The following is an 11,609-nucleotide window of genomic DNA, read 5'->3' as shown; positions in this document are numbered from 1 at the left end:
AAGAAAAAAGACTGTGTGGATGTAATTTTGTTTCAGTACCAAATATGGCTTTTTTTTCCAACATAGATACATGTGTCTTGTCAGGCAGGGGCTGGAGAGGTGGGCCATTAGCTAAGAGCTCTTGCTGTTCTTTCAGAGCACCTGAGTTCAGTTCCCAGCACTCATATAAAGTGGCTCAAAGTGCCCTATGATCTGTGACTCCCACTCCAAGGGATCTGATGCCCTCTTCTGGTCTCTGTGGGCACCTGCACATATATGTCATTTACACATAAATAAAATAAAAGATATTTTTAAAGTCTTAAGTTTGAAACATTTAAAAGCACATTTACTTTAGTATGATTTCAGAGCCCCCACTCAGGTCAACAGAATACATTCCATCTTTCTCAGGACGGAATGTAATCTGTACATTATAGGCTTGAGACGATCAGTTTAAGAAGCACAAAGTTAACTTAGCGTAAACACAGTTGATAACAGATAAAGCAGAAAACTTAACAGGAAAAATGTAAATGGGGCAAAGACTTGTTTCCCATCACAGCTTGTTTTGTTTTGGAAAGTTTTCATAATTCAAACTCACTTTCTTCAACAGTTTCCATCAGTTCTCTGTTCCTCTTACATTGCTGTGTCCACAGATTGCTGACTTCCTGTATTTCATTATGGTTTTTACAATTTTAAAGGTAAAATTTAAACACACTGAGATCCTCAAATTTTACTTGTATATTATACTTTTGCTTACAAATGTTTAGCACACGTTTTATATGTTAAAACTGCCACCAAAATTTGAGGCCAATGTATATGTTGAACTTAAAAATCAGAAACTTAAAGCTAGTTGTGGTGGTACATACCTCTAATTCCAGCATTCGGAGGCAGCTCTACATAGTGAGAGCCTATCAAGAAGTAGGCTGGGAAGTCATAGATGTGAAGACCCAGGAAAACTTAGCTTGACCTGTCTCTTATCAGGGCTGATTCTTGATATAAAAAAAAAGTCACACACAGTGATACCCTACCCAAGACATATTTAAGTCTCCTATTCAACAGACCAAAGAACTTTACCTACATGAACCTTTCAAATAAAAGTTTAAAAGAATTTTAGAGAACACTGTGTATGTGTGTACAGTTTCCCATAAATGTGTAGACGACAGAGACGTAGTATTTTGTTCCTCAGAGTTTACAAGCAGGGTTGATGTTCTCTTGGAATACCCTGTTTTAGTACATCAGTTAGTTGTGACCAGTGCTGTTCTGGCTGCCTGGGACCCATATCATACTTGTTATTCAGGATTTAGAGCAAAACCCTGGCTGGCTGTCATGCAGAACTTAGCAGTCTGTAAAATGTAGGCATAAATGGGGCCAGAAAGGATATATAGGTTATAAATGTAGCATGAAGACTTAAAAATACAACCAAATCTCAAAGCATAGGAATTTTCATGATGTGGGGTGAATTAAGTACTTAACATTTCAAAGGACTGTACCTGGGCTCTATTCATTGTTGTAAAGATCAGTAAGAGATGGCTCAGGGGTGCAGTGCACACTGCTCCTTCTGAGAGCACTGTGCTTTGGTTCCCAGCACCCACACTAGTGGCTCACACGTGCTTGCACATTCTGCTGTATAGTAGTACATTTCCTTTTCCTTGGGGATATGGGTTACATGACAGAAGATATTTGTTACTTATTTCTAAAAATGCTAATAAGTCAGGCTTGGAATTTTTCAAGTGTTTATACCAGCAGTTAGTTACTTATGAGGTTCAGAAAATATGTTGCCTCTGAGGGGAATTCATACCAGCCTATTATTTCTTGAAGGGCCACACAATCTTATCATGCATTAGAATGTAAAGTGCCTCGAGGAAACTAAAGTGATTCCTTTAGGCAAAAACTAGGACCTTGGTTTATAGAGCCAAGCATTTCTGTCAGGAGCCAGTGGCAGTGATGACTAATATGGACCGGGTTCCCTGTTCTTAATCTGTGTCTTTAAATTTGAAAATGAAAGTGGTCACTTTGCCAGGTTCTGTGGCATGAGCCCTGTAGTCCTGGCTTTTGGGGGTGGTGGGGTGGTGGTGCTGAGGAAGAAGGATCATTTGACCCAGGAATTCAGAGTTAGAATGAGGATATAGCCACGCTCCATTATGAAAGAACAACTCCCACCTTATTACATCCTGTCCTAACATTCAGAAATCTTCTCATCAGATTTGCAAGTAACATTTTGTTTTTACAAATTTATGGTATCTATAAATGTCAAGTCCTTCATGATTTCCCAAGTCAGTTACAGAGTCATCAGCAGGGAGACTCAGCTCTACAGCCTGCAAATAGAAATATATCCTGACTACCTCGGAAAAAGATGTGTAGCATTTTTTTTAAAAGTTTTCATCTGCCTGTATATATGTGCACCACACTCACCTTGTGCTGGTGGAAGCCAGAAGATGGTGTAAGATCCCCCAGTGACTGCAGTTACAGAGTTGTGAGCTACCATGAGGATGCTAAGAACCAAATCTCAGTTCTGTGTAAGAGCAGCAAGTGCTATTAACTGTTGGGCCATCTCTCCAGCCCCAAAATGCATAACATTTTGTTATGAAAATTTCCTTTCCAGATGAACACTCAAAACACTTACATACAAATATAAATGAAGTATGAGCACATCCATATTATAAATACAGTGTAAGTTCTAACAACAAAATATGAATTTTCTTATTAAAATTACTGTATGGTCAGGGCTGGGAAGATATCTCAGTAGTTAAGAGATGTTCTGCTCTTCCAGAGAACTTGGTTCAGTTGCCAGCATCCATGCCCTAGAGATCTGTCCTGTGCAGGTATTTGCAAATATACAAATGAAAAGTAAAAATTAAAAAACACTGGATAGCGTCTGGGTTTGGCGACTGTATGTGCGATGGATCAGGGTTTACTGAAAGGAGTCTGATATGGCTGTCTCCTGAGAGGCTTTGCAGAAGCCTGACAAATACAGAGGTGGATGCCTGCAGCCAACCATTGGACTGCGAGCAGCAGGGCCTCAATGGAGGAGTTGGAGAAGGGACTGAAGGAGTTGAGGGGGTTTGCAGCCCCATGGCGGGGAGCAACTATGTACAGAGCCCTGGGAACTGGACCACTAACCAAAGAGTACACATGGAGGGACCCATAGCTCCGGCCACATAAGTGGCAGAGGATGGTCTTGTTGGACATCACTGGGAGAAGTAGCCCTTGGGCCTGAGGGGGTTCGATGCCCGAGTGTAGGGAAATGCCCGAGCAAGAAGACAGGAGCTGGTGGGTGGGTGGGAGAACACCCTTATAGAGGCAGGGGGAGGGGGAATGGGATAGAGAGTTTCCAGAGGAGAGACCTGAAAAGGGGATAACATTTGAAATGTAGATAAAGAAAATATCCAGCAAAGGGGAAAACAACAAGAAAATCCTGGATAGTCATATATATATTGTACATCGAGATTCATTTTATTTTCTATGCCATACAGATACAAGAAGATGATGTCATAGTTTTCCCTACCCTGTCCCTTCTTAAAAGAACATTCAGCTTTTGTAAATTGGTCTTTTTGTATGTCTGATGAAATTTGCCTGTGGATAGGTAACTATTAAGCTCTCTAAAGTGGTATTTGTGTTTGTATTTCTAATTCATTCAATTCAGACGATTGGTCAAACACGGAATGTAAAACCTGGATCGTGTTACTCTGCTTGTTGGCAGGAGGCTTGACTTGATCTAGAAGGTACTCTGGCTTCTCTGGCAATGATCTGTAAGGTTTTGCTTTAATTTCACCTTCAGAAAACATGGGCTCCCGGAGCACGGGCTCAGAAAAGGCTTTCCTAAAATTCTCGCTCTCTGTATTTTGCCTTATGGATTCTTCTTCTTGGAAAATCTTCTTTATCTTTGCCAGCACAGCATTAACACAGACTGCCTGTACCAAAATCCAAAACAAGATAAAACAAAAATATTGAAAAATAATGTTTCCTTTTAAGGTACTAACAACCACAGACAAAAAAGTAACGTGTCTAACATAGTCAACCTACATGTTCTAATTTAAAAAGCCCTTCCTTGAGGAAACCCTGACTCATGGCAAGTGATAGATTGATTCCTTATCCTAAATATGGAAAGGTGCTTAAATAAAACATGCATAAAAATAACTTCAGAAGTGGGAAGTGCAACAAGTTTTACCATTGAACTTATTCTGCATCACTACTAACGCCAGTGATGGAGCCAAGGAGTGAAGGACAGCAGCTATTCCATGACGCTAAACAGAACTACACTAGTTTGCCTTGCAGAAGAACTGCCTCAAGATGACATGAGGACAGTGAACACTCAGGGCTTCCTTCCTCTCCTTCAGATTTCAGAACACCTTACTTTTCTCCTAGAACTTTTATTGTAACAGCACATTGCTTATGTGCTCTTTCATGGAATTATCACAATGATACTCCATACACGGATATTGCATTGTACCTTATTCTTACCTCTTTCCATCCTCACACCAGTCCCTTGTCCTTCTCTAGTAGTCCTTCCACTAGCTTGTCTTTTTAAAAATCATTCTAGTCTCCACACAATGAGACAAAACATACTATTCTTTGTCTTTTGTATTTCATAAATGACTTCATGCTCCATTCTTTTAACTTTTTCCCAAATGTTATAATTTCATCTCAAAGGTTTCCTTTGCATTGATATAGATGATCATGACATTTTTGTCTTAATTATATTTAATACTGTATTAAATGTATTGGTTTACAAATGGAGATCCATCCTAGCATCCATGAGATGAAGCTGACACTTGTGATGATGTTTTAAATATATATTTCAATTTGCCAGTATCTTATTAAGGATTTATTCACCTAATTATTTTCAAAGATAATCAAGTATTATCAAAGATTATATTGGCCTATAGTTTTTTCTTCCCTCCCTTCTTCTTTCTCATTTTTTTAGATTTGTAAACCTTGCATTAATGACTTAAAATGTTTTGAAAAATAGTGTTTTGTGTGTTGATTAAAAGTATGTGTGTTTTGCTACTGTTGTATGGAATATTGTGTAGACATTTACTAAATCATTGACGCTTACTATATTTAACTCTTTGTTATTTTTGTCCCGATGGTCTGTGTGCTGATGAAAGCAGGGAAACTGAAGTCACCCACAAGGATTAACACAGTGGTATTGTAGTCTTAGCTCTCCCTGTATGCTGTGCAGTATTTGTTTAACAAGATTGAGTGATCCAACCTTCAATGTATGCGGATTTATATCCATTACATCTCAGTGAATTGTTCCTCTTATGGTTTGGGTGTGAAATGTTCTCTACAGGCTCAAGGGCTAAAGGCTTGTCCCAGATAACAGACCTATTTTGGGAGGTGCTGGTAATTTTAGGTGATGGGTACTTCCTATAGTAAATATTTCATTGGAGGCATATTCTAGGGGTTCTACCTTGCTGTGTCCACATCTCCTCCTCCTGCTTCTTCTCTGACATTAAATGATCAGCTTCTGTCACCTGCCTCCACTGTCATGCTTTGGCTCTAGTGTGAAAGCTGTGGAGAAAACTAGCTTTCACTGAAAGTTCTGACACCATGAGCCAAAATCAACCTTTCCTTCTTTAAACTTGTTTCTTTCATCACAAGTTTTCATCACTTATTTCCATAATGAAAAGCTGCCTAGTACAGTTCCTTTTGCTGATATATAGTGATCTTGTTTTTTATCTTTTCTGAACATTTTGGTTTGATGTGTTTTTTTATGTGAATATAGATTCTCCTGCTTGGCTTTTGATTTAATTTTTTAGTATATAATTTTCTGGTATTTCATTTTTAGTTTTTGTATGACTTTGTGAGGGGTGTGAGTTTCTTGTAGGCAGCATTTCTTGGATCTTGTTTTATAATCTAATAAATCACTTTGAAATTTTATGTGCATATGTATACTTGTTATGTGTATGTGTGGTATGTATATGTGTAGGCATGTGCATAGAGTTGAGAGTATTTTGGGCATCTTCCTCGATCACTACCTACCTTGTAAGATGGGTTAGCTTACTGAGCCTAGACTTATCAGTTCACCTATGCTGGCTTGCAATAAACCCCAGAAGTCTACTTGTCCCTCCTCACCCACCAACAACCAATGTTCAAGTTCTCACTGTGTGACATACCCAGCTTTTTTGTGTGTATATATATAAGGGATCCAAACTTTTCATTTCTGTCAATTCTACTTGGTTCTAAATCTTTATTACACTGGGAAAATATGGAAAGTTTTCTATTATTTTGCTTACAATATGTTTCTCTGTGTCTTCTATAACTTGGCTCATTCATCAGTGCTAGTTCATAATGTATCCTTCTAACATGTCACTTTTAACAATTTATATTGTTCATAACTTATCTTTTGTTCACTCTGTCTTACATATCAGAAACTATGACTTCTAGTGGACCTTGTTTATTGGTGAGGCTTGAATGAATTTTCCTTTTTCTAGTTTGTTTGCTTCTTTTTCTGAGTTTCATTTTATTGCTTATATTTGGTTTATATATTTTATTCAGCAGTTCATTTGTATTCTATTCAAACTCATCATTTTGAAAAACAGTCTTTTGAATTCTTTGGCATTCATATGCTTCAGTATCTTTGAGCTCCTTTATAATCTGTCAGAGGAGTGGTGCTGCCTTATTTTCTTCATAGTTCTTGTATTTCTACATTCAGATTTATACATCTACTAGAATGGATATCTTTTCTTCTTTATGCAAGGGTCTTCTTAATGAGAAACCTTCACCTGAGGGTTTTGTATGAATTATCACTCAAAGATGAAAGTAATCCCAGTAACAACAGGAAAACAAACCCTCTGGACATAGAAACACAACAAGCAAATAAGAAACAAAACAGCAATACCACCACCAATAACAACTGAAAAGAGTCAGAAATAATACAGAATAAACTAAGAGCAGTCCAATTAAAAGAAAAAGAAAAAGTAAAATTAGATGCAAGAAAAAGATAATGTAAGAAAAGAAGAAAACACTAAAAACTTCCTCCTAGCTGAGGTCCATGGATTGAGAAAGTTACCTTTTTTGTCCTCCATTCTGCCAAGTATGATTGGTGAGGAAGGGGGATAGTCAAGACACAGATAAGGCCTGTGGTCATTAAATTTCTCCCCTAACAGGCAGAGCTGTATACTGGCTGAGCCTTGTTCTATACTGCCTTGCATTTTCTACTTGGCTTGGTCAAAGATATGCCTGTGGCAGAACTGTATTCATAGCAAAGGCTTTCAGTATGCATGCTAAGACACCATTTGGTTTTTCATGAACCCCAACAATCTTTGATAGATGAATGCTCTTACTCCAGATGCCCTCTGTCTTTATCTTCCAGATAATTGGCTAATGTCCAAGCCAAAGGGTATCTTTAGAGGGCCAACAAAGTGTGGGAAACAGACTACTGACCTCTGACTAGTGGGAGTGGGGTAGGGAGAACCCTGTGGGAAGTGTTCTACTGCCATTCTCTGAGCACTTCCAACCCAGTTCCTACAGTAAAGCACTTGCTCTTCTCCTTCCCACAGATGAAGGTGCCACTGACCACTGTGCCTTGCAGTTCACACTCTCCAGTGCTTCTGAATTTTGACCATTCTGTGTAGTCTGAAACCCAGAGTAGTTTAGTCTTTAAAGTGCCCTTCTCACAGTGAATCCTGGCTCCAAACTCTAAGAAAAGTGTGAGCAATGAGTCCCCTTCAAAACCAACCACAATACTGGACATATAAGGCTTGCATGGCCTATGGGTTTCTCCACTGCTAAGACAGGCTGACAACTGTGACTGTCTGCACTGGCATTCTGGGTATTCTGGCATGAAGATATCCCCTCAGCCCTGTTGGGGCCAGAGTTGAAGTTTCCAGTTGTTTTGTGCTTTTCTCCGAGTTGCCTTGCTGTTTCTTTGTGTCTTTTAGCTCTTCTTCACCTGGCTTGATTCCTATAGCCTTTCCCTTTGTCTTTCCTCAGGATACATTTGTTGTACTGACTCTTCCCACTTGCACAGTCACGCAAAGGACTCTTCTGTTCCACCATCTTCCTACAGAAGGCATCAGTGCAGTGCTTTAAAGTTAGATTCAGTTCTGGTTTTCTTGAAAGGATAATATAACGGGGAAGGGTTGAGGCCTCCAGCTACTCTCCTGCCTCCTGACCCTCCTGCTCCTCATTGTAAAACACAGCAACACACATGCTCCCTTTGTTCCCTTCAGTTTTGACTCTGACTCTACCTCTTGCTTGCTGGGATTACAGGCTTGCACAACCATGCCTGATTCATATATTCATATATGCATTGCTTGAAGCCAAACCTAAGGCTTTTGTGGACACTAGGCAAGAACCCCATTAACTGAGCTGCATTATATTCCCAGCCCTCCCTGACCAATATACAAGCAGCTAGTCAACTTACACACACACACACACACACACACACATACACACACACACACCAGCTGTCTGGATTTTAATTTGGACTGCATTAAATTTATAGGTTGTGGGAAAAATGTAATACTACTATATGTTGTAATATGATAAAAGTTAACGAATGTATAACAACTATGATGAAATCATAAAAATTGTTAAGAGGATCTTCAAAAGGTCAAAGTAAACAAAGGATATGTCATGTTCATAGATTAGAAGAATTTACCCTACCAGTTATAAAGACGTTTTTATGAAGGTTCAGTGATTCACAGCAAAACTGGTTTAAGAACAGACAAAGAAGCTAGACAGAGAATTTATAAACAAGCCTACATACAAAGAAACTTGACTTGTGACAATGAAGTTCTTGATAAGGAAGGGTAGATTAGTTGGGTACCATTGGGGTAAGTGTGTACCTCTTTTTTTAAATTAATTTATTTTTTATTAGATATTTTCTTTATTTACATGTCATATGACATCTCCTTTCCCAGTTTTCCCTCTGAAAAAAAAAAAGATAAAATAAAAAACAAAATAGAAAAACAAAAAAAACCCCCTGCCCTCCCCCCTCACCGACCCACCCTCTCCCGTTTCCTGGCCCTGCCATTCCCCTACACTGGGGCATAGAACCTTCACAAGGCCAAGGGCCTCTCCTCCCATTGATGACCGACTTGGCCATTCTGTGCTACATATGCTGCTGGAGCCATTAATCCCACCATGTACTCTTTAGTTGGTGGTTTAGTCCCTGGGAGCTCTGAGGGTACTAGTTAGTTTGCATTGTTGTTTGTCCTAAGGGGCTGCAAATCCTTCAGTTCCTTGGGTTCTTTCTCTAGCTCCTTCATTGGGGACCCTGTACTCAGTCCAATGGATGGCTGTGAGCCTCTACTTCTGTATTAGTAGGGTACTGTCAGAGCCTCTCAGGAGACAGATATATGAGGCTCCTGTCAGTCAACACTTGCTGGCATCCACAATAGTGTCTGGATTTGATGACTGAATATGGGAAGGATTCTCAGGTGGAGCAGTCTCTAGATTGACCTTCCTTCAGCCTCTGCTCCATAGTTTGTCTCTGCAACTCCTTCCATGGGTATTTGGTTCCCCCTTTTAAGAAGGAACAAAGTATCCACACTTTGGTCTTCCTTCTTCTTGAGTTTCTTGTGATTTGTGGATTGTGCTTTGTGTATTCCGATCTTCTGGGCTAATATCCACTTATCAGAGAGTGCATACCATGTGTGTTTTTTTGTGATTGGGTTACCTCACTCAGGATGATATTCTCCAGATCCATCCATTTGCCTAAGAATTTCATAAATTCATTGTTTTTAATTGCTGAGTAGTACTCCATTGTGTAGATGTACCACATTTTCTGTATCCACTCATCTGTTGAGGGACATCTGGGTTGTTTCCAGTTTCTGGCTATTATAAATAAGGCTGCTATGAACATAGTGGAGCATGTGTCCTTGTTACATGTTGCAGTATTTTCTGGGTATATGCCCAGGAGTGGTATAGCTGGATCCTCTGGTAGTACTATGTCCAATTTCCAGAGGAACCGCCAAACTGATTTCCAGAGTGGTTGTACCAGCTTGCAATCCCACCAGCAATGAAGGAGTGTTCCTCTTTCTCCATAACCTCTCCAGCATCTTCTGTCACCTGAGTTTTTTATCCTAGCCATTTTGACTGGTGTGAGGTGAAATCTTAAGTGTGTGTCTCCTAACTCATAGCAATTTCTACATGGATTATAAATCTATAAGTGAAAGGCAAAATAATAGAGCTTCTTGAATATGACAGATGAGAATGCTCTCATCATCTTGGGTGTAGGTCATAATTTATTTAAAAAGGAAAAAACCTCACAATATAAATGAAAGTATTATTAAGGTAAGCTGCATTAGAATTAAGTGTACTTTAAAAGATTCTGCTATCCATGTAAACAAGTCATAGGATAAAAAAATGAAATTTACCCACATGATATCAAACAAGAATATCTTTAAATATATTTTCAAAGCAAAATCAATAACTCAGAGAGTTAGATATCTCTCAGAAAAATAAAAGACCAGTGTTAGACGACACCATAGATCCAGTGCTGTCTTCAACAAGGCATGAAATGCATTTATTTCTACAATCTAGCAGTTAACTTACCAAATAAATTAGTGCTGCATAAGAAACATACATTATGCTAGTTAAGGCAGTTTTTGCTGGAAAAGAAATTATTTCGAACAAAGAGCCCTTTCTGACCTGCAAAAACAAAGAGAAAGTTCATTAAAATGAAAATTTCAAGGTTTCAATGTTCTATTTCACAATATTATTCTGAGAATTTAAAATTTTTGCCTAGTGAAAGTTGTCCGTATTTTAGCTATCTGTGCTTTTTCACACTATGGAGATAAATTAGTTCCTGCTTCTCCTTTTAACAAGAGGATGCTTCCTTTTACTAATAAAAACCTGCGACGAATCTACACAACTCTGAAGTCTCTATTTCTGGAACCTGAACTATTTCATTGTGTAGCTGTGAAATGTGCTTGCTAGAAGGTGCTCCCTAAATATTAAGAAAAATTCTTCGTCTTTTCCTAATACTCATATAATCGTTCTCTACTAAATTATTCACAACCTCAATTAAGCAAACAGCAATCAAAATACTAAGCATTTCCTGGAGATTAATGACCCGCTTGGAAATGCTAATCCTGGGGCTGCTGCAGGCAGCCCTGACCTTAGATGATCATTAAGCTTCAGGCAAGTCTCTGCTCATACCCAGCCTGCTGCCCTGAAGGCTTTATGCTAATAATGAATTTGCCTCTCACATGTTTCTGGTTTCTGGTAGCAGATGTTGTTACCTTAAACGTATTGGTATAACATATTCAGCTTAAGGGCTCATTCCTAGGGGCCACATCTGTTGCTTTGAACAGGCTATGAAATGAGGGCCTTAGGATAAATATTTCCTTCCCTGCAGCAGTGAAGTGGCAGTTAGCCATGCTCCTCTGGGGTCAGAGAAATGCACGGTGGATAGTGCACACATGCAAAGACCAGGGTGTGCGTTGCCCTTAAAATTACTTATAATGCTGAGACTGGAGCTTCAGCTCAGTGGGAGAGTGCTTGCCTGCTATGCACCAGTTTTGAGTTATTCCCAGCATCACCAAAAAACAATAAAATGATCCACACATAGGAGCACGTTTCCAGCTATGTGGAGGCTGAGGCAGGAGGATCTCTTCAGCACAGCAATTTGATGTCAGCCTGGGCAGTATAGGAAGATCTCATTTTGCAAAGTTTATTTA

General features: G+C 39.2%; 2 protein-coding genes across 3 annotated transcripts in view; one reads left to right on the top strand and one right to left on the bottom strand.

Annotated features, from left to right (window-relative positions):
* The window catches only part of Rfesd (Rieske Fe-S domain containing), an 11,835-nt gene extending 11,198 nt beyond the window's left edge, over positions 1-637 (top strand). Inside the window, exon 5 of the mRNA XM_031360673.1 lies at positions 587-637. Coding sequence (XP_031216533.1) covers positions 587-637 — 51 coding nt within the window. The remainder of the gene's footprint in view (positions 1-586) is intronic.
* A 2,769-nt stretch (positions 638-3,406) lies between these two features.
* Spata9 (spermatogenesis associated 9) overlaps positions 3,407-11,609 on the bottom strand; it is a 30,375-nt gene continuing 22,172 nt past the window's right edge. For both annotated transcript variants that reach the window (XM_031360390.1, XM_031360391.1), the window contains exons 4-5: positions 10,483-10,578; positions 3,407-3,887 (exon numbers count right to left, since the gene is read on the bottom strand). In XM_031360390.1, coding sequence (XP_031216250.1) covers positions 3,576-3,887; positions 10,483-10,578 — 408 coding nt within the window. In that variant the 3' untranslated portion in view covers positions 3,407-3,575. The remainder of the gene's footprint in view (positions 3,888-10,482; positions 10,579-11,609) is intronic.

The sequence above is a fragment of the Mastomys coucha genome, unplaced genomic scaffold (assembly GCF_008632895.1).
Source record: "Mastomys coucha isolate ucsf_1 unplaced genomic scaffold, UCSF_Mcou_1 pScaffold8, whole genome shotgun sequence".
Lineage (NCBI taxonomy): Eukaryota > Metazoa > Chordata > Mammalia > Rodentia > Muridae > Mastomys > Mastomys coucha.
The sequence above is the reverse complement of the archived record's forward strand: the minus strand, read 5'-3'. Positions and strand labels throughout refer to the sequence as shown.